Source organism: Scyliorhinus canicula, chromosome 5 (assembly GCF_902713615.1).
Source record: "Scyliorhinus canicula chromosome 5, sScyCan1.1, whole genome shotgun sequence".
Classification (NCBI taxonomy): Eukaryota; Metazoa; Chordata; class Chondrichthyes; order Carcharhiniformes; family Scyliorhinidae; genus Scyliorhinus; species Scyliorhinus canicula.
In genome coordinates this window covers 211,756,386-211,780,392 of record NC_052150.1, presented here as the reverse complement: position 1 = coordinate 211,780,392, position 24,007 = coordinate 211,756,386, and the positions used below count along the sequence as shown (strand labels likewise).

General features: G+C 42.9%; 1 protein-coding gene across 11 annotated transcripts in view; it reads right to left on the bottom strand.

Moving 5' to 3' along the window:
• The window catches only part of kmt2ca (lysine (K)-specific methyltransferase 2Ca), a 537,383-nt gene that overhangs the window by 165,439 nt on the left and 347,937 nt on the right, over window positions 1-24,007 (bottom strand). For all 11 annotated transcript variants that reach the window (XM_038798420.1, XM_038798425.1, XM_038798416.1 and 8 more), the window contains exons 16-20: window positions 23,222-23,338; window positions 20,820-20,921; window positions 17,090-17,194; window positions 12,918-13,099; window positions 9,671-9,835 (exon numbers count right to left, since the gene is read on the bottom strand). In XM_038798420.1, coding sequence (XP_038654348.1) covers window positions 9,671-9,835; window positions 12,918-13,099; window positions 17,090-17,194; window positions 20,820-20,921; window positions 23,222-23,338 — 671 coding nt within the window. The remainder of the gene's footprint in view (window positions 1-9,670; window positions 9,836-12,917; window positions 13,100-17,089; window positions 17,195-20,819; window positions 20,922-23,221; window positions 23,339-24,007) is intronic.

Below are 24,007 nucleotides of genomic sequence, written 5' to 3'. Positions count from 1 at the left end.
CTTTCAACAACACATTCTAAACCCACGATGATCATCCAGGCCAAGGGCGGCAGATACATGGGAGCACCGTCACCTGGCAGTTCCCTTCCAAGCCACATGATACTGGAAATGTATCGCTGTTACTTGTAGGTGAATTGGACATTCTGAACTCTCCCTCAGTGTACCCGAACAGGCGCTGGAATGTGGTGACTAGGGGGATTTTCACAGTAACTTCATTGCAGTGTTAATGTAAGCCTACTTGTGACACTAATAAAGATTATCATATGCAATTACAGTTATTGTTATGAATAAAAATTGTTATATTTACAAACCTGGTGACTGTAGTTATTGAGCAGCCGAGGGCCAAAGACTTGCGGTGTTTTCGAAGAATTATTTGTTAATTTCAATTGTGTTGCAACTTTGGGTCAGGTAGGTCTGGAATTGACCGTGCACTAGCCCAGGTGGCCGTAACAGATGGACTGGAGCGGTCCAAGAAGGCAGCTCACCATCATCTTCTGAAAAGCAATTTGGATCGGCCAATAAATGCTGGCCCAGCATCACCTACATCCCATGAATGATTAAACAAAAATTCAAGTAATGACCTGTTTAAGGGTCATCTTGACAAATACATGAATAGGATGGGAATAGAGGGATACGGATCCCGCAAGTGTAGAAGAGTTTTGTTTAGACGGGCAGCATGGTCGGCGCAGGCTTGGAGGGCCGAAGGGCCTGTTCCTGTGCTATACTTTTCTTTGTTCTTTGTTATAACTGTTCAAAATACATTTTTTTGATGAAATTAACTATAATGTGTAAAAAAATAATTCTCCCAGGAATTAAGGCCCTCAACAAATTCAGAAATGCATCAAATATTTTATGACTTCAGTGTTTAGATACTTAATTTTCATCCCTACAAGTGCAGCATTTAGCAACAAATAGACTGCTAAACCATGTAAGTATCTGTTTTCACACCTCACTGGTTCACAATTAGGGTCATTCTTCAGCTGTTGCCTATTTAGGGCTCATATCGGCTACTGCTTAGGTTTCTAAGTTGGCATCTTTCACAGGAGTATGAGAACAGTGTGTAACGTCTTATTAAAGGCTGGACCTATTAAATAGACTCTTCCAAGCATTGCACATTCCCATCATTATGAAACTGATTTGCAGCTATATTGTGAGGATGAGACAGGGCTCATTACCATAATGATTTTTTTTCCTCTTTATTCTTTCACGGGATGTGGGAATCACTGACAAAGCAGGCATTTGTTGCCCTTCCCGAATTGCCCTTCAACTGGACATTTCAGAGGGCAGTTAAGAGTCAACCACATTGCTGGAGCCACATGTAGGCCTGGTAGGGCAAGGACAGAAGATTTCCTTCCGTAAAGGAGATTAGTGAACCAGATGGTTCACCCAAGACAACATTACTGAGACTAGATTAATTTAATTTAAATTCTACCAGCTGCCGTGGTGGGATTTGAACTAATGTCCCCAGAACATTAGCCTCAGCGTCTGGATTACCAGCTCTGTAATATTATCACTATACCCCCAAATTCCCTCAATAATTTAGAATTCAAATTCTTTCATAGAATATAGAATCCAGAATCCCTATAGAATACAGTGCAGAAGGAGGTCTTTCGATCCATCGAGTCTGCATCAAACCTTTGAAAGAGCACTCCAGGTAAGCCAACCCTCCCACCTTGTCCTATCCCAATAACCCCTTAACCTAACCTACACATCATTGGACACTAATGGCCAATTTAGCATGGGGTCAGAGCAGGCATCTGCACCACCGCCTCCCGCTGGCACGGGGCCCTGGGAGAAGCCGGAGGAGATGCGGCCTGTCGATGATCCTGGCGGCGGGATCAAGGCAGCCCCTGGGTTATTTGGTGGGCCCGTGTCGCCCGCCGCACTCAGTGTGGTGGAGGATTCGGGCCCGGAGGGCGACTGTCTGAAGGCTGTCAGCCGCCCAGCGTCGGGAGCGCAAGGTGCACATGAGGCGCTCTGTAGCGGGGTGCAGGGCTCGCTTGTGCCTGGCACTGTGTCGCCCCTCACCCCCTCTGGGGGACTCCCGTAATCTGGCACATCATAATTGAAGGTTCTTTTGTTTTACTGCCTCCGTAGATAGTTCAGGCAGTGTCCTGTTGGGCCCTCCCTCCACAAACACCCCGACTCCCTCCCCACCCCCCCCCTTCCCTTCTGTTGGTACAGAGGCGAGGGTACCTGATCTCTCCAGCGCAAAGTTAAGTGCTTGTACAATTTGTTTTTTGTAGAAATGTGTTGTGAACTGTTTTAATAATCAGAGTATCCACCCCCCCTCCCTCCCCGTACATTGGTACTGAGGGGAGTGTAGCCACCTGGGGTGGCCACTGCCCAACACAAAATGGAAGATTGCAAGGAATGCAGGGAAAATGGACATGTTGTAAAGCAAGCAGCTTGCAAAGCGCTTGTATATTGGGACTGCTGCAGAAACCAGACAGCACTGTGAAAATAAACCAGTTAACATACTAATGAGGCGATACCGGGCGATCCCCAGATACAATGGAAACAAGTTAAACACAGATCGATACATTGAATGGAAGGCCAGACCTTTCGGCGCCAGAGAAGCCTAAAACAATAAGTCCCAAGAACCGCCCCAGTGACCGAGGAACTGCCCCATGATTGGGGGGTTCAAACATATCGATTGGGAAGAGACCCAATCGATTCCAAGCAGGTAAGGGAGTCCACCCAAAGGGGCGCGGATCCCCTGGGACCTATAAAAGACAGGTCCCACACATGGTTCAGTCTTCTGATCCAGCCCTCCAGCCCTTCTCTCTCTTTGACCAACACTCCTCCGTGGACCAGCACCTCGACCAGCTTTTGCCAAGAAGACCTGAACGAGAGAGAGGAGAGGGTTCGGACAGCAGCCGCCAACAAGTAAGTGCCTCACAACGATTGCTACCAGAGATAGGCACTCCTGACCCCTTTTAACTTATACCAACCTGAAGTCTGCAGACCAGAGCAGAGCAAGAGGCCTTGTTCCCTGACCCGGCAGTTCCTTCGAGATAAGTATTAGTTTATTTAGCGGTAGGAATAAGTTTAATCCTTTTAGCGTGTGCATGGGTAGTTAACTCAGTTGTTTGGATTTACTAATTGGTGTATGGTTTTATTGCTTTGAACTTCACCTTGAAGCTTGTGGCGGTGTCTTAACGGTACCTGGTGACTCCAGAGCTAAGTAAAGAAACAGAGCCAAATCGAGTGTTAAGCACACTCACCCAGAACGACCAACAGGAGGGTACCCGGTTTCTCCAACACAAAATTAGTGTTTGCACCGTTTGGCCTTGTATATATATTTTTACTGTTTTAATAAAAAGATATGGCCAATCCATCTAACCTGCACATCTTTCAACTGTGGAAGAAAACGGAGCACCGGAGGAAACCCAAGCGGAGGGGAGGTGAGGAATTTATCATTGTCCTGTCCTACCTCACAATTGGCACATGTATAGAAAAGCATTTAATCGCTCTGAACACATGTGCCCCCAGCACCCATCTGCAGCAGAGGTTTTACTGGATGTTTTGCCAACTTCTAATTTAATGGTACCCCAGTGTATTAAGGAGGGCTGATGCCAAAACTACAATTTCTCTATTGAAGGTACAGAAGGAAGGTTTACAAGGAGGATACCAGAGATGCTTGGGTATATATATGTGAAAAGATTGACAGCTGGAAATTGAACAGTTAAAAAGTAAGTAGCCTGCCCCTTTGCTGCACCCTCAAGACAGCAATTAATCCAAATGAATGAACAGGAGTGCACACACTATAATTGAAGATAGTTAGGCTGATGGAAGAGAAAATTGTAGACAGGGATTAAACTGGTGCCCTCAATTCAAGTAATAATAGACACCTACTTCCATTAGACTGGGGAAGTTGAAAAAGGTAAAGTCAAATGAAAGACAAACCCGTAGGTCAGTTGGCTCACTATCTTTAATTCTAGAATCCAATGTTATTTAATATCACCATTTACCCACCATCTCTGACACAATTTGACTCAGTAGTTTGTTTTTCTGGTCCTTCCAGATGGTAAAAATCACCACCCAACACAAGTAGGGGTTGACCTCGCATCACAAAGGGTTACATAGGATTTACGGCAGAGATATAGAATCTAAGTTGGATGTGGGGAGCATAACAATGAGATATCGGAAGTGGAGAGATTTCCCCAGAGTTCAACGGGGGTTGATGGGAGAGTGGAAAGCATCATGAACAGAACATCTTTAGTGACTAATGTCTCAGAATGAAATGCCATTTGGCTCAACCGATCCTTCCTGGTTTTTATGCTCACTCAAACATACTCCCATTTATTCTCATACCACTCATTTCAACCATTGCCCATGGATGGTGAGTTCCACCTTCTTACCACACTTTGGATCAGGAAGTTTCTCCTGAACTCACTCTGGAGAGTTTTGCGACTATTTTATATTGATGGCCTCTAGTTATGCTTTCCTCTACAAGAGGAAATATTCTCTCTGAATCTTTCATAATGTTAAAGGACTCAACCTTCTTTTTCCCTCCACTAAGAATCTCAGCCTGTCAAACTTTTCATATATAGATACCCAATCATTTCTGGTATCCTCCTTGTAAATCCTCCCCGAGCCCTCGCCAAAGCCTCGGCATCCTTCCTACAATATGGCCCCAAAGCTGTGCATAGTACTCTCTCCAAGTGCGATCTATTAAGGTTGAGACAGGTTTAACTTGCCCACCCGCATGTGTCCCGCTCACATCCCGCTATTCTGGGAGAATCCAGGAAAACAGCGGCAGAACCCCGAAACGCGGTTTGTGACAGGTGGCGAACGAAGCGCAATGCTCCCAGCCTACAACACTTGTTTTAACACCGATTTAAATATGCTCAGACCATTCAAAGCCGGAGTCTCCCAGCATTCTGCCCCCCTGCCAGTGCAGCTGAGACTGATGGGAATCATTACTGGTCTCCATCACTGGAGACTATGCCCAGCAATGGAGACCAGTAGACCATGTCCAGGTGCTCAAAGGTCACTGGTCCCTGGGTTGGCAGGGTAGTCCACTGTCGGGATGCATAAAGGGAGGCTTGAAGGGTTTAGGAATGAAGATGGGAAGGGGGAAGGAAACATTTGCCGACCTGGTGTCAGGTGTTGTCACATTGGGGGGGTGGGGGGGCGGGGAAGAGATGCTGGTGCCGACTATTAGTGGTGGGTGCTGATGTTGGCTATAAGGGGGCAGGGCCTGGGGAGACTCTCCGGGAAGGGTCTAATGCCAGCGATTCTTGGGGGGATGGGGGAGGGGGTGGCAGTTGGCATTGTGTGCGTCGGAGTTCTCATTTTGAAATCAGCGAACCCTTTAAAAAAAGGCGCCCTGATCTTGGACATCGGGCTTGCTGGCTTCTTCAGGTCCCTCTCATCACTATTCAGGCAGGTTTCACCCCTGGCTCCAAACAAATGATTATAAATGGGGGCATTGTGATGGGAATTGCGCCGGAACAGCCGGTACAATTCGCACCAATTTTCCTGCCACAAATGATAATTACTATGCTTTGGGAGAATTCTACTCAAAGACGCGTGCGTTGTTTTTAAAAAATGGCCTTGTGATCTGTGGCGCCAGTTTGAGTGATTGGTATATTTGTACTCTACGATTCCTTTGTTCCTCTCACCCATCTAGACACTCATCTTTTAAGAAATAAGTGACTTTGCTATTACTCCTACTAAAATGTACTACCTCACATTTATCTGTGTTGAATTTTATTTATTGGCAGTACATTATTATTCAGTGCAGTAATTGGAATACATTCACCTGAAGAAGGAGCCGTGCTCCGAAAGCTCGTGTTTGAAACAAACCTGTTGGACTTTAACCTGGTGTTGTAAGACTTCTTACTGTGCTCACCCCAGTCCAACGCCGGCATCTCCACATCATGGAATATATGAAGCTCAGGTCTACTCAAACCTGACTGTGCCATAAGTGTATGCACACAGGATTTATTGCTGCTATATTACTGAAGTCAATTTAGTTTTTTTTAAATAAGCAGAAAGTGCTAAAAATGCAAAGGTCAGTCAACATTTGTATGAGCAAAGATGTTATCATAATTGATGTGCTTATACCCAAAATGTAGTAACATGTCCTTTCCTCTGTAAAGATGCTGATTGATCAGTATTTCTAGCATTTTGTTCTTAGACCACAAGCCATAGGAGCAGAATTACGGCACTCGATCTATCGAGTCTGCTCCGCCATTCAACATGCCTGATATTTTTCTCATACCATTTTCCTGCCTTCTCCCGATAACCCTTGATCCCCTTATTAATCAAGAACCTATCCATCTCTGTCTTAAAGACACTCAGGCCTCCACAGCCTTCTGCGGCAAACAGTTCCACAGATTCACCACCCTCTGGCTGAAGTAATTCCCCCTCATCTGTTTTAAAGGAGCGTCCCTTTAGTCTGAGATTGTGTCCTCTGGTTCTAGTTTTCCTACAAATGGAAACAGCCTCTCCACGTCCACTTATCCAGGCCATGCAGTATCCTGCAAGTTTCAATAAGAACCCCTCATCTAAACTCCAATGAGTACAGACCCAGTGTACTCATATTTTAGATTTCCAGCAATTCCAGCTTTCCATTTCAATTGTAGTTTCTTCCCCCCTTTATATTGATTTCCATTCCATCACTTTCAGCAGGAACAATATTTATTTTTTTCTGATTCTATCAACGAATGACAAAACACATTCAGTGGACTGGTCGATATTTAAGAATTCAGCGACCAACTTAAATTATGCTACCACTGTCACAGACTTCATTAGCAAATATGTGGATCACTGCGTGCCAAAGAAAACAGTACGTACATTTCCCAACTGGAAACCATGGCTCAATCGCGAGATTAACTCCCAACTGAAAAACAGGTCTGAGGCATTCAAGTCAGGCCACCCTGACCAATACAAGAAAAGCAGATACGACCTCGGCAAAGCCTCCCAGACGCCAAGAGAGAATATCAGACCAAGCTAGAATCACATACTAGCGTTACAATCCCTTGGCGGTTGTGGCAAAGCCAAAACAATACAATGGGCTACAAAGCGAAACCGAGCAGTATCTCCAGCAGCAGCTGGCCCCTCCCCGATGAACTCAAAGCATTCTATTCTCAGTTCCAAGCAGGAATCCAACAATCTGATGTTGGGTGCCCCAGAAGCCCATTACACACCCATACCCACCATCACAGCTTCCAAAATCAGATCAGCTTTCCTGAAAGTGAACCCTTGGAAGGCGACGGGTCCGGCCGAGATCCCTGGTCGTGCACTGAGAGCCTGTGCGGACCAGCTGGCAGATGTATTTACGGACATCTTTAACCAGTCCCTACTCCGCTCCGAGGTCCCCACCTGCTTCAAGAAGACCATGATCATACCGGTACCAAAGAACCAGGCAACGTGCCTCAATGACTACCGTCCGGTGGTCCTGACTTCGAGAGGTTGGTCATGAAGCACATCACCTTCATACTCCCAGAACGCCTTGATCTACTCCAATTCGCATACCTCCGCAACCGGTCCACAGCAGACGCAATCTCCCTGGCCCCACACTCATCCCGAGAGCATCTCGACAAGAAGGACTCCTACATCAGACTCCTATTTATTGACTACAGCTCCACCTTCATAACCATAATCCCAGCCAAGCTCATATCAAAGCTCCAAAACCTAGGACTTGGCTCCTCACTCTGCAACTGGATCCTCGATTTTCTGACCCACAGACCACATTCAGTAAGAATAAACAACAACACCTCCTCCACAATAGTCCTCAATACCGGGGCCCCGCAAGGCTGCGTACTTAGCCCCCTACTATCCTCCCTATACACACACAACTGCATGGCAAAATTTGGTTCCAACTCCATCTACAAGTTTGCTGACGGTACGACCATAGTGGCCCGGATCTTGAATAACAATGAGTCCGAATACAGGAGGGAGATAGAGAACCTAGTGGAGTGGTGCAGCGACAAAAACCTATCCCTCAATACCAGCAAAACTAAAGAGCTGGTCAATGACTTCAGGAAGCAAAGTACTGTACACACCCCTGTCAGCATCAACGGGGCCGAGGTGGAGATGGTTAGCAGTTTCAAATTCCTAGGGGTACACATCTCCAAAAATCTGTCCTGGTCCACCCACGGCGACACTACCATCAAGAACGCACAACAGCGCCTATACTTCCTCAGGAAACTAAGGAAATTCGGCATGTCTACAATACCTCTTACCAACTTTTACAGATGCACCATAGAAAGCATCCTATCTGGCTGCATCACAGCCTGGTATGGCAAACGCTCGGCCCAAGACCGCAAGAAACTTCAGAGAGTCATGATCACAGCCCGGTCCATCACACGAACCTGCCTGCCATCCAATGACTCCATCTACGGAAAGCGGGAAGCTGTAGCCATCTAAGATGGCCACCTGCAAAGGACCATGGGAATTATGGCCAACCTAGGACTCAGACAGATACACAGCCTATGTGTATCTAAAACACAGGTAACCAGACCTGACCGACACCCCCGCTTGTTTACATTTCAATGGCCCATTTTCCCAGAACAATAGGACTCCAATCAAGCAACCGGTACAGCCACAGACTGATCGGCGCCACTCCCCTTACTCAGAAAAGACAACTGCCAAGGTCAATGACTGCTAAGGACCTGTCCAGCTACCAAGGCACCCGCCCCTTTATTGGTCGAAATCGAAGAGAGTGATCAGACCCTGTCGAACTATTGGGTCCAAGGTTAAGGACCGCCCCAAAGAGCGCAAAGTCCCGGAGGGATAAAGAAAGAACACAGCCATGTGTTCTGTCTCTCTTGGATCCGGCCTGTGCCACCCAATTACAGCAGGAACAGCCAACTAAGTTCAAGACCAACGATCGCCACCTGACGGATGAGCCCAGCAGAGACACAGCCACTTTCTTCGAACCAGCCAAGTGAAATCCAGATAAAGGCCTTTATCCATTTGCACAGTGCCGGTCGCCCCGAAGTATAGTTTATTGTAGCTGATAAGTGTAGTTTAACTCGTAGTAGATATTGTGTTTGCATGTCGAGATAACTCTTGTGTATGTAAATAAAACATCTTTTGAACTAACTAACTGGTTGTGTGGTCATTTGGACCCTCCCACCCGGCTTACTCACTCTTCCAACTTCTTCCTTCGGAAAGGAGATACAAAAGTCTGAGAACACACACAAACAGACTCAAAACAGTTTCTTCCCCACTGTTACCAGACTCCTAAATGACCCTCTTATGGACTGACCTCATTAACACTACACCACTGTGTGCTTCAACCGATGCCGGTGTTATGTAGTTACACTGTGTAACTACATTGTGTATCTTGTGTTGCCCTATGATGTATTTTCCTTTATTTCCTTTTCTTTTCATGTGCTTAATGATCTGTTGAGCTGCTCGCAGAAAAATACTTTTCACTGTACCTCGGTAAACGTGACAATAAACAAAATCTTAATCCAAATCCAATATGTTTCTTGTGGCAAGTGCCCTGTTTAGCCCAAATGTCTTACTCAAGTTGACACTAAGACACAGTAATGGACATTCCTACACTAGTTTTTTGACAGCATTCTTTGTTAATGATGTATTCAATTTATGATGTATGTAATTATAGTTATGCAATCATTATAATTCATTGGTCTCAGTTTTCCACTTCATACAGTCCATATGCGAGGAATATTTTGAATGCACCCACCTGTCACACTGCCGGCATTGTATAATAAGCTCCTCCTCCCTGTAGTTCTTATTGCAGACTGGGCAGACAGCCAAGCTGGCACAAGGAGCACACTGCGTGTAATTGTTCTGCCATTCACACTTGAAACCAGGTGAGGTTGCTTCACACTGCATGCAAGAAACACACCTACAAAATTAAGAGAAGGCTGATTGCAACACAAGAGTGTGATTTGACCTCAACAGACAGATCTTGAAGAATCTAACAGTGGTCCAATGTTTAAGGATTGAATAGTAAATACCAAAGAGGTTAGATCTCCAGACACGGCAATAACATAGTATGTATGCAGAAAGTCATATTTTGGAGTAACGACACCATTTTCTTGCTACTTCATCTTCAAATAAAATTGTTTAAGTGAGAATATTCAAATATTTAAAACTCATTATGGCAATATAAATAACATCTATCCAGCTGTGTTGAATCCAAATTATGAGGAACATTAATCCTGAAATCAACCTCGTTTCACATGTATTAATTTTAACAGGACAGCAAGAATACACATGAAAACTAGTGGGTCACGATTGATAAACAAATTCAGAGCATGACCAAAGTTAACTTGCTACCTTGTTGATATATTACATGGGCAGTACGGTAGCACTGTGGTTAACACTATTGCTTCACAGAGCCAGGGACCCAGGTTTGATTAATGGCTTGGGTCACTGTCTGTGCGGAGTCTCCATGTTCTCTCCCTGTCTGCAAGGGTTCACTCCAGCCCTCCAATTTCCCTCCACAAGTCCCGAAAGACGTGCTTGTTAGGTGAATTGGACATTCTGAATTCTCCCTCAGTGTACCCGAACAGACGCCAAAGTGTGGATTCTTGCATTTCTCAAATTGAAATATAATTGTTTTAACAAAGTACTGACATGAAAATATTTAAAAACAACAATCAAACTTGTAACATTATGAGACCATAAGACATAGGAGCAGAATTCGGCCACTCGGCCCATCGAGTCTGCTCCGCTATTCTTGATACTTTTCTCATCCCCATTCTCCTGCCTTTCCCCCATAACCCCTGATCCCCTTATTAATCAAGAACTTATCTATCTGTGTCATAAAGACACTCCTTGGAGACACTCAGCACTATTGGCACTGAGTTGTCAGTGATTTGGCCTCCACAGCCTTCTGCAGCAAAGAGTTCCACAGACCCACCACCCTCTAGCTGAAAAAATTCCTCTTCATCTCGGTTTTAAATGATCGTCATTTTAGTTCTAGTTTTTCCTACTAGTGGAAACATCCTCTCCACGTCCACTCCATCCAGACCTCGCAGTATCCTGTAAGTTTCAGTAAGATCTCCCCTTATCCTTCTAAACTACGAGTCCTCAACCGTTCCTCATACGACAGGCTCTTCGTTCCAGGGATCATTTTTGTGAACATCCTCTTGACCCTTTCGAAGGCCAGCACGTCATTCCTTAGATACGGGGCCCAAAACTGCTCACAATACTCCAAGTGGGGTCTGGCCAGAGCCTTGTACAGCCTCAGAAGTACATCCCTGCTCTTGTATTCTAATCCTCTCAACATAAATACTCTTTGAGCGCTCCTTCATTTTTATATTTTCAAATATTTTGTACCTTAATATCAGAATATTATTGCAAGTCCATTTAACTTACTTGATATTGCAGTGTGGCCTACTGTGCATGAGGGTATTTATTGCCCAATTACAAGCCCATGACCGAAAAGGAAACATCTGACTCCCTGCAAAGTTCTAATATGAAAAGACCCCATCAACATCTCCAGATAACATGATCTCAAGGCCAGCTGAAAAGGACTCAATTTCCAGGATTACTTCCCCATGAATTATCCTTGAGAATGAAACTTTTTTTTTTAACGGACTTCTGAAGCAGACTCGTCAGGATGGGAATCTGCTATTTACTTCTCTATAATACTGAGGACCGCAGGGCTCAAACACTTACAAATATAAAGTTAAGGTGTACAGAAGGTACATATCAAAAGGCAAACCATTAAAAAAAATATAAACTGAAAAATATTTAAACTGAAGGGTACTGGTAATGGCTGTAAGCTTGCAATGGTGGCAGGAATTCCTGAATTTTGGAGAGAACAAGATTAGGAATCAGCCAGAGTTGAGGTGAATGCTCCGTTGAATTACAACTAGCAACCCTTAATTTGTCTCACCATCGGCCAACCCGAGTTTCCTCACTGTACTCGCTCCCTCTCAGTTTGGGAACCTGTGACATAGAAGCTCAGGTTCTCAAACGATGAAGTAGCTTTTCCTGTGGCTCATCCTTTTGACTGCAAGTCAACTGGATCAACATCTTCCTGAAGGAAAGCACAGTTGCCACTTCTGTCAAGTGTATATGAATTAGAAACAATACATAAATATGAAAGATTTGGTTGCTGCCAAGCACAATGGGATGCTCCGCATCAGATTTTTACCCCTCACTTAAAAACACACCTATTCCTCCAGCTTGCACATTTCCAGGTGAATGTTTCTTCTGTCAAAGCACCAAATGTAACTGCTCCAAATCCATTCCACATTTTCCTCCCAATATCTAATCAAAGTTTCTGCACATTTTAACATAAAGATTGGCCGAAAAGCTTTTGTTTGAATGTATATCTTGGTAAAGTTGACATAATCCCAGATGGCCCCAGACTGGTGGTGATTTAATTTGAGGATCGCCACATCTCAGGCGAGGGGCAAGGTTGAGAAGGTGAGGCCTTCATGAATAACCTCAGCCAGTACAGGAACTGAACCCACGCTGCTGGTCTTCCTCTGCATCATGAACCAGCTATCCAGCCCACTGAGCTAAACCAGCCCTGGGTAAGCACTCCATTAAACTTGCTACCTTTCTCCAGTATTATTTCAGTCATGTCTGAAAAGGTGAAAATTATATTAATAGCTTTCTTCAATTGCAATATTGAAATGACTTTAAATTAACCTTTTGAAATATTTGTGATCAGTTTGTCGCTTCATATTATCGGCAGGCCACATTCATATACACCTGACCAGATTAATTGGCTTCTTTACAAAATTAATTAAAGAAACTACTAATGGCCCACTGCTGCAATTCATGTTTTTTGTCCATCTTCACTTTACTACTATTAGTTTATTCAATCATATCCCTATTAAAAATTTCTCAGCATGGATATACAATTTTCCAAATAAGCTATTTATTCTCTGTTTTATTGTTATCGCTTCTACATGCATTGCTTTCAACAGCACTTTTACAAAAATAATCTTTTCCAATGAACATACCATCGGCATTTCCAGCCACCTTTGGGGACTGTCTGTAAAGGTGGATCCAAGCAATAGGTGTGATAGCTGATGTCGCAATCATCACAGAGAAGCAAACGGCCTGGATCAGAGGCTTTCCCACAGGACTCACACACCGTACATTCTAGACATCGCCAGCCTTTACTCAGCACCACTTTGGTGATCTGTACAGGAGAAGAAAAATAGCTTCAATGCTTATCCACCACATCAAGTTTATGTGCAGTCACACCCTAAGCCTCTTGACTACCGTGAGCACCTAGTAGAAGAGTAGACCCTGGTGCATTGCTAGTAGAAGAGTAGACCCTGGTGCATTTATAAGCTGGCCATTCAAATTACACAGTAAGAAGTCTTACAACACCAGGTTAAAGTCCAACAGGTTTGTTTCAAACATGAGCTTTCGGAGCGCAGCTCCTTCCTCAGGTGAATGGCGAGGTATGTTCTCACTAATCTCACTAAGTCGGCATTTACAAGAGCCATAATGGCAAAGCTTGAACCTTACCTCCCAGGCCGAAGGCAACAGTAGAATACCCAAGACCTGTGCATTCATTTATTTGAGGATTGCTCTGGAAGATGATCCCTACATCCTGTTTTCATGTGCACTACTCTTCTTTGATGTGTCAGTTTCTAGGCCTCCCAAAAATCAAAATCAATCTACATGCTTCCTGTCTTAATTGACGAGTACCAACTGGAGGAAATATGGGAGGTGTAACTTTTAAATGAATAATGAATTGAGGTTTTGATGTGACTGTAGAGAGTATACTTTGGTTTGAAATCTTTTGGCTTTGATCTCTGAAAAAAAATAGGGTTGACTTTTACATGAGCTTTATGAAAAAACATTCTTTTGGGCCAAAAATCATGCGTTAAGACTTTTACATGAGATAATTTTTTACCCAAGTGTTTAGTGTATAAGAAAAGATCATTCTGCAAGGAAACGTCAAAGCAGTATTATAGGGGACCAAAAAGAAAATGCTGGAAAATCTCAACAGATCTGGCAGGATCTGCAGGGAGAGAGAAGAGCTAACGTTTCGAGTCCAGATGACCCTTTTATCCAGTATTATAGTGGGCTCCATGAAGGCATTTTCAGTCAGCAACTCCAATTCAAAGGTTATCAAAGGTGATCACTCAGCAGTGCTTTGGAAAAGCAGAATATGTCTATTGATTTTGCCACCTACAAGTTGGAATGAGTGCTACTGCCCAATCTTTAAGTATGCACAGTTATTGACATGATATATTGGCTCAAGAGTTATCAGAGGTCTAAAGAGAAAATTGTTTTGAAGCTGCCTTGTACATGCGAATAGATAAATAAGAATTGCAATAAACAAAGGGCAGCACATGGCGCAGTGGTTAGCACTGGGACTACGGCGCTGAGGACCCGGGTTTGAATCCTGGCCCTGGGTCACTATCCGTGCAGAGTTTGCACATTTTCCCTGTGTCTGCTTGGGTTTCACCCCCACAACACAAACATGTGCAGGACAGGTGGATTGGCCACACTAAATTGGCCCTTAATTGGAAAACAAAATAATTGGGTACTCTAAATTTATATTAAAAAGAAGAATTGCAATAAACAGGATTGCAATGCAACTTAAGTGATGACCTACAGAACTATGGAAGTTTTTTAACAGAGTAATCCAAAGCAAACCCTGGAGCATTCCTCCCTCCCTCATCCTTGTATCTTCCTTTGCTCCAACTATGTATCCAATTTCCCCTTCTGCCAGAAGATCATCAAACTAATCAATTAGTTAACCTCTAAAAGAAACAGCACACAGCCATACATCAACCCTTGCTCAGAAGAAACCTACTTGGAGGAACCTCTTGATTGAAGGGACGCAATTCTTCAAGGACAATCGGAAAAAGATCCTGAAAAAGGAATACCTGCGACCTAGGGTCCAAGGACCGATTCCACCTCGAAGATGTGGCTCTAAGATCGGGCTCATTAGCAATGCATGACCCACAGAAACCATGACCAGTAATACGGAGTTGCTTAGTTGGACAATCATAACTCATTAGCGAGTGACCGCCGAAGATTGGCTGAATATGTAGCGAAGGGTGTGAACAAATTCTTATTTTACTAGGCTGATTTGTGTGCAGTACTAAAGAAAATTACAAATGGTGACAAGATTTGCAACTTTTATGGGCGAGACTGGGTTTAATAATTTTTCCTCTCTCCTCAGATGGTGATTCATCATTATTTCAGTTGCAGACTGATTCCATTTTCTCACGATCCAATACTCAGGTGTCAGGATATTGATGCATGCAGCAAATATCAAATGTTGACCATAAAATAAAATAAAGCATGCTTCCTGGTAGAGGAGAATGCCTCTTCATTTCAATTACCAAGGGTAGATGCAGAGTGTTGGTAAAATACAAATTGAGATTTCAGTGTGTAAATATACTCATGGTTGAAACTTACAGGTTAGGTCTTGGACTCATTTCACCCCCTCCTCAGCAATTGAAGATAGGCAATTTTTAAAATTCACAACATAAATTTTGAAAGAGATGCATCAATTTAAAAAAAATAATTGTATAAAGTTCCAGAGGAGCATTACCAAGGATGAGGGACTTCTGTGATGAGTAGAGATTGGAAAGTTAAGACTATTCTTGGAACAGAGAAGAATAAAACATGACCTTATAGGGGTTTCAAATTGAGAGATTTTGAACCTATTCTCTCTGGCAAATGAATAAATAATCAGAGGTCATGATTCAAAATCATTGGCAAAACGTACAGAGGGAAGATGAAGAGAATTCTTCCACTCAATTGTTGAGATTTTCTAATTTTTTAATTTGTTCACGGAATGTGGGCGCCAAAGGTTCATCCCTAATTATCCCGACGAAGAAAGTTGAGGTCTGGTGAAGGCATTCCAACAGTAATTTCATAAGTGTTTGGTACAATTGGGTGGTTTGGCAGGATATTCCAGAGAACAGTTAAAAACCAACCACATTGCTGTAGGTCCAGAGTCACGTATAGGTCAGGCGTTGGTGAACCAGGTGGGGTTTTACAACATAATGAAAGCAAAATCCTGCGGATGCTGGTAATTTGAAATAAACAAAAAATTTCTGCAAAAACTCAGCAGGTATGACAGCATCTGTGGAGAGAGAAACAGTTAAAGTTTTGAGTCCACATTATTCTTCTTCAGAGCTGAAGAAAGGTGGAAATGCAATGGATTTTACGCTGTTGAAGAGGAGGGTGGAGTTGGTGGGGCAAAATAGATCATGGATAGTGGGAGCTCAAGAGAGATTTGAAAAGTATGTGATAGACACAAGACAAAGGGAGTGTTAAAGACTAAGGAAGGTGCTAATAGTGACATAGGTAGGAGCAGAAGATGTCAACAGCAGAACAAGGGCCAGTGCTCTCTGAAAGCAAAACACATGAACAAGTTACAGATTTGCCCTGTGGCAGGAGGAGGTTGGGAAAAAAAAATCAAAACAGAGTGTTCTGGTCTGAACTTGTTGAACGCAACGCTAAGTCCAGAAAGCTAAGTGCCCAACTGGAAGATGAGATGCTGTTCTTCCAGTTAGCAATGGGTTTCACTGGAACATTACAGCAGGCCAAGGTCAGAAATGTGGGCACGAGAGCAAGATGGTGAATTGAAATGGTTTACATCAGAAAGGTCATGCATGTAGAGTGAGAAAACGTGTTCTGCAAAGCGCTCACCCAGACAGTGACCAGTATAGAGACCACTACATTGGGAGCAGTGAGTGCAGGTGACCAAATTGAACTCAGTGCAAATGAATCGCTACTTCATCTGGAAGGGCTTTTATGACAATTTGATAATTGAAAATGAAAAAATGAAAATCGCTTATTGTCACGAGTAGGCTTCAATGAAGTTACTGTGAAAAGCCCCTAGTCGCCACATTCTGGCGCCTGTCCGGGGAGGCTGGTACGGTAATTAACTGGTACGTAATTATGTGGTCATCAGCACTGACATAGCTTTATAATTCTAGATTTATTTCATTAACTGAATTTAAATTTCTAGCTGCACTGGTGGGATTTGAACACGTCTCTATAACATCAGTCCAGTGGTCTAGAATGCTACTCTAGCAATATAACCACAAGGCACTAGCCCAGTAACTTGGCTGAGCAACACATGCCCATTGAAAATGACACAACTTAAGCTTTATCTTCCAGATTCAAGGCAAGCAGAAACATCTCTTACCTTAATACTGACACAGTAGGGATGGTAACACTGGCCACATTGAGAGCAAACAAGCAGTCTTCCTTCTGAACCTTTCCCAAAGCTTCCACAGACAACACACATATCCTGAAATTACATTAATCAACAGATCAGACGATGCCCATTTGGTCTTGCGCATGGAGGGGAAAGAATCAGGTCAAACCTATACTTTCAATTGATATAGGATATCAAAAAGGTTAATACGTCCTTGGTGATTGTATCTCCATAGCTTTAAACTTTCTCCAAAATCAAGCTTTTTGACCAGTATTTCAGTTGTCCCTTTTAATTACCTTGCAGCTCAATATCGTTTCCCTTAAGCTACCTCCAATTTGAATTTAAATTTTGATTTTTCATTAAGAATGCTTTACAACTACAAGTTGATATACAATGCAAATAAATTACTGTAGGCAAGATCAGATCACAATCACTATAATAGAACAGTGACTATGGTCACATCTTTATTGTTACCTGGTTAAGTCTATCACAGTTTTCATAAAAAAACAAATTGGCTTTGAAAAAGATTCATCCAGACTTGAAATGTTGGCGTCGTTCTCACTCCACATATGATGCCAGACCTGCTGAGATTGTCCAGCATTTTCTGTTTTTGTCTCAGTTTTTATAACTAGAGCTTCCATTATTTTAAATCAGTGTTTGAATACCCCAGTCTTTCCTTCCACCCTATAATCGTTAAGGCCTTAAACGTTACGGTTACTGAATAAGCGGCATTCAATTTTTGTTAGATGAAAGTTTGAGACTTTTACTCTGTAATCTTCCATTACAAGCATGAAGTTTGGTCATAAAATCAAAAAGTGACAACATTCAGCCAAAGCTGTAAAAAAACAGTAGGTTAATCCTTTACCTAACTATAGTTTGATTTTCATACTGCTGAGCATGCAAGGTTAAAAAGAAATAGGAGTAATGTCCTTTGAGCTTGATATGGTATTCCGCAAGATCCTGGCTGATCATCTACAATACCTAAAACTCCACCTTTCAGTGCTATTCATATAGCCTTTAGCTCCCTTAATACCCAGTAATCTATTGACCTCTATATTAAAAAGTCTCAAACAAGTATCCAAAGCTGTGAGACAAAGACTTCCACGGTTCATTGTCATTTGAGTGGAGAAATTGCTTGCCTAAATGGTTAACTATTTATTCTGACACTGTGACCTCTAGTTCTAGACTCCTCAGCCAGAAGCATGCTCTTAGCTTCTACCTCATCAAGTCTCTGAAGCATTTAAAAGTTTTCAAGGAGTTCACCTCCTGTGCTTCCAAATTCTAAGAAGTATGGAGTCATAGAGTCTTCAGCACAAAATGAGGCCCTTTGACCGATGGTGTCTGCACCGGCCATCAAACGCCTATCTATTCTAATCCCAATTGTCAGCACTTGATCCATAGCCTTGTATGCAATGGCATTTCAAGTGCTCACTTAAATGCTTGTAAAATGTTCCCACCTCTACCACCCTTTCAGGCAATTATTTCCAGATTCCCACCACCCTCTGGGTAAAAAAAGTTTTCCTCAAATCCCCTCTAAATCTCCTGCCCCTTGGTATTAACCCCTTTATTAAAGGGGAAAGGTTACTTCATATCTACCTTCATAATTTTGTACATCTTGATCAGGACCCCCCCCTTCAGCCTTCTCTGCTCAAAGGAAAACAACCCCAGCTTAACGACCCTCTGTTCTGAGCTGAAACGCCCCACCCCAAGCAACATCCTGGTGAATCTCCTCTGCACCCTCTCTAGTACAATCACATTCTTCCTATTGTGTGATGATCAGAACTGCACACAGTACTCTAGCTTGGCCTAACCAGCGTTTTATATAGTTCCGTCATAACCTCCTGGCTCATATTCTATGCCTCACGAATAGAGGCAATATGTCTTCTTAACCACCATATCTAACTGTCATGTTACCTTCAAGGATCTTTCGACATGCACCCCAATGTCTCTCTGGTCCTCTGTACTTCATGGCATCCTACAGTTCATTGTGAATTCCTTCGCTTTTCTCATCCTCCCAAAATGCATCACCTCACACTTGAGGGTTATACTCCATTTGTCACTGTTCCAACCACCCGGAACAGGCGCCGGAATGTGGCGACTAGGGGCTTTTCACAGTAACTTCATTTGAAGCCTACCTGTGACAATAAGCGATTTTCATTTCATTTCATCTGACCAGCCTGTCTAAATTGTCCTGTTATCTAAGATTGTCCTCCTTGCTATTTACCACACAACCAATTTTCATGTCATCTGCAAACTTACTGATCATACCTCCTAATTTCACATCTAGTTCATTAATGCACACTACAAACAGCAAGGGTCCAAGCAGTACACCATTGGATACAGGCGTCCAGTCACTAAAACAACCATTGACCATAAACCTTACTTGAGACAAAGTAAATTTTGGATCCAATTTTCCCTGGATCCCATGGGCTCTTACCTTCTTGACCAATCTCCATGCAGGAACTTGTCAAAAGTCTTACTGAAATCCATGGACTACAATCAACTATACTTCCTTCATCTACACACCTAGTCACGCCCTCGAAAAATTCAATTAAATGTGTTGGACATGATCGGCCCTTGACAATGCCATGCTGACTATCCTAGATTAATTCTTGCCTCTTCAAGTGGAGATTAATTCGGACCCTCAAAGTTTTCTCCAATAATTTCCCTACCATTGATGTTAGACTCACTGGCCTTTATATACCTGTTTTTTTCCCTATTCCCTTCTTGAATAATCATAGCATCATATCATGGAATTTACAGTGCAGAAGGAGGCCATTCTACCCATCGAGTCTGCACCGGCTCTTGGAAAGAGCACCCTACCCAAGGTCAACAACTCCACCCTATCCCCACAACCCAGTAACCCCACCCAACACTAAGGGCAATTTATCATGGCCAATCCACCTAACCTGCACATCTTTGGACTGTGGGAGGAAACCGGAGCACCCGGAGGAAACCCACGCATACACGGGGAGGATGTGCAGACTCCGCACAGACAGTGATCCAAGCCGGAATTGAACCTGGGACCCTGGAGCTGTGAAGCGATTGTGCTATCCACAATGCTACCATGCTGCCCATGTTACCACATCAGTTGTCCTGATGTGGCCAGAGAGGATTTGAAAATTAGCGTCAGAGCCCCTGCAACCTCCTCCCTTGCCTCACACAGCAACCTAGGATACATCTCATCTGAGCCCGGAAATCTATCCACTTTTAAGGCCGTTAAAACCGTTAATATCACCTCCCTCCCAATGCAAATTTGTTCAATTATATCACAGTCCCCTTCGTTGATTTCTATACCTAGATCTAGATTGCTTCTCAATCTCTCATTATCGGACAATCCCCTGAACTCAGGAATCAGTTTTTGAACCTTTGTTGTATCCCCTCTAAGGCAAGTATTTGCAGCTTCTTTGTATCCTCCTCGCAGTTTACATTGTCTCTTAATTTTGTATGAACAGCAAACTAGGATGCAGTACACCTGGTCATCTAAATCGTTAATGTAGATTGCAAATAGCCGAGGCCAAGCAGCGAACTTTGAGGTACCTCAATAGTCACAGCCTGCTATCCTGAGAATGATCCATTCATTCCTACATTTTTATCTGGTAACCAATCCTCACTCCTATGCGCCCTAATTTTGAAGACTATGCTTTAGATTGTCGAAGGTGAATAGGATTTTACTAAACCAACTTTTTATTATTCCACCAAGAACTTTCTTCCTTACCTGTTTTAAAGTAAATTTGTCACTTGTAGAGAACAGAACAACGGTGTTGTGCATGGAGTTTTCATCCTCATCCTTATTAACGATTATTTCCATGGCACCAGCCTGCAGTGGAAAGTGCACAATTACTATTAGCTATCTTTTCTAATTAAATAAACGCCACCCTTCTTTAAAACACAGGTTTAGCGCAGCAGAGCAAGGCCAACAGTGCAGGTTTAATTCCAGTATCAATTGTGGTTATTCACGTAGGCCTGCCTTCTCAACCTTGCCCCTCGCCTGAGGTGTGGTGATTCTCAGATCAAAGCAGTCAATTCTCCCCTCAAAGGGGAAAGGATTTGGGACTATGCAACTTTTTTTCTTTATTTGTTTATGGATATGGGCGTCGCTGGCTGGGTCAGCATTATTCCCCATCCCTGAAGGCATTTAAGAGTCAGCCACATAGGGTGGCACGGTGGAGTGTGGTTTTCACTGCTGCCTCACGGGTGCAGAGGACCCAGTGTCGAGCCCGGCCCTGGGTCCCTGTCCGTAGAGCTTGCACATTCTCCCCGTTTCTGCGTGGGTCTCACCACCACCCAAAGATGTGCAGGGTGGGTGGATTGGCCATGCTAAATTGTCCCTTAATTGGAAAAAAATAACTTCTAAAAAATCACCCACATTGTTCCGGGTCTGGAGTCACATGTAGGCCAGACCACGTAAGGCTGACAGATTTCCTTCCCTAAAGGACATTAGTGAACCAGATGGACTTTTACGACAATTGACAATGGTTTCACAGTTATCATTTGATTTTTAATTCCAGATTTTTATTGAATTCAAATTATACCACCTGTCCTGGTGGGATTCGAGCCCAGGTAACCCGAGCATTACCCTGGGTCTCTGGATTATTAGTCCTGCGACAATACCACTGTCTTCCCTTAATTGAACAACAATTAAGAACTTTGCACCTGTAGGGGACCTTACTCCACAAACCTCCCATTTCATAGTGGCTGAGAGCAGCTAAATCAACATGACAAGGAATTAAACCTTACTGGACTGTATTATCCAGACCACTAACACAAAGTTTAGCCAGATTCATCAGAGGCAGTTCCTCCCATTACTTATCATCCATTTTGGAATGGGTATCACATTTCTTTGTGCAAGAGTTTGGCGTTAATACCAATACCACACATCCTGATCTCAGCAGCATTAGTCAAAATACAGAACTTCAGTGAGAACCTCAAACTGAATACCAGACCAAGAGGAGAATGACACCCCATTTCCCAGCCAAGGATCAGCTATAATATGGAAGATCAATAAGAAGAAAAAAGTACAAAACATCAGGTAAATACATAAGCGTAAGATGATATTTTTCACAGTTCACCCTTTCATTCTGCTTTCCATCATTTTTGTACAACTGGGACCTAGTAACAATACACTTGACTTGGAGAGTCACTTGTGATAATGCAGCTACTCGTGATAATTTTCAAAATCTTGATGCAACGGAAACCAATTTCAATCAATACTGATATTAATTATTTCAATATCATTCCATGATTTTTTATCACAATTTAATTCACCAGTTAAGCATAATTGAAAATCCCTAACCGATATTCGGAATCGACCAAAAAAAGAGCCAAAAAGAATTATCTTATAAATGGTTTTGCTAAACCAGGTAAAAATGGGGGAAGGGTGCATATGGAAGAAGAGAATTAACTTTTTAATTAATATAAAAGGATAACAATTCACTCTCAACCGTCCCAGTAAATCAATGAAAATTTAACCGTTCTCAACTCGTGCTGAGGAGCAAACTTAAAAGCTGTTTAATAAATGCAATTGACGATACTGGATGATTATGAAACCTCATACTTTCATCAGTAAAGCACCCATCTGCCGAAGGGAAAGAACAGGTTTCCTTTTTTCCCCCGATGTGCTGAGTGTAAAAGAAACATTCTAGATCTTACAGAATTCACAAATGTTTCTCTACCCCAGTGCACAGTGTAAGTTCAGTCATTGAGCATGCTAAAGGCAGAGATCAACAGATTTCTAGACACTAATTACATCAGGGAATACTGGATAGCATGGAAAAATGGTATTGAGGTAGATGACTAGTCAAGATCTAGTTGCATGACTTGAGGGACTGAATGGCCTGGTCCTGTTCCTACGTTCCAGCAGAGTGGAGTCAAGTGGTAATATTATAAAATAGGCCAACAGGACCTGGAGGTAAAATTACAATACGAAGCAGAATATAACTAACATAGTTGAAAGCCAATAAAATGCCTTTGAAGATTATTACCAGGATTAATTTGACAAATAACTAATTACACCATAACATCATTATCATCAATAGTAGACTATGGTATTTGGTAGACTAATTTCCCTTTGAATAAATAAAATTCATCCCTAAAAAGGGAAACAGAAAGTACACTTACTCCTGGTGTTATAGCAGCACCAATGCCATTTTTCAGTTTTGACCTGCCTCTAACTCCCCGACCAGGATGTCCTGTACCACGTGGCCTCTTCTTCCCAGGAAAGCCAGCGCCACGACCCTATTGAAAGCAACACTTCAGAAAAGTCCAGTTTTGAATACAATACATCCACGATATTTCTCGAGACTAATAACAACTTGCAATTACACAGCATCTTTAAAGTAATAAAACATCCCAAGGTGCTTCACGGCGGCATTAATAAAACAGAACAGGACACCGAAGCATATAAAGAAATAATAGGCCAAATGTACAAATGCTTGGTCAGAAAGGTAGGTTTTAAAGAGTGACTGAAAGGAAGAGAGAGAGATCGAAAGGGGAAGAGGGTTAAGGAAGGAATTTCAGGGCCTAGGGTCCAGGCAACGGAAAGCATGTGCATCAATGAACAGCATTGAAAACTGGGGATCTGAGGAGGCCAAAATTATATGAGCTCATGTAGGGTCGTAGCGCCGGAGGAGATTAAAGTTCAGAAGGGACCAGTCTGTGTAGTGGTTTGAAAACAAGGATGACAACTTTGAAATGTAGGTGTTGCTTAACCGAGAGCTATAGTAGGTTAGCAAGCACAGAGCTAATAGGTGAAAGGGATTTGGTGTGAGTTTGGACAGGGGTAGAAGAATTTTCGGTTACCTCAAATCTGTAAAGAGTAGAATGTGTAATGTCAGCCAAGGATGGGTGGGTGGGTTGGTCAATTGATCAGTAGATAGATAAGAACAGAACCAGGCAAGTGCAGTC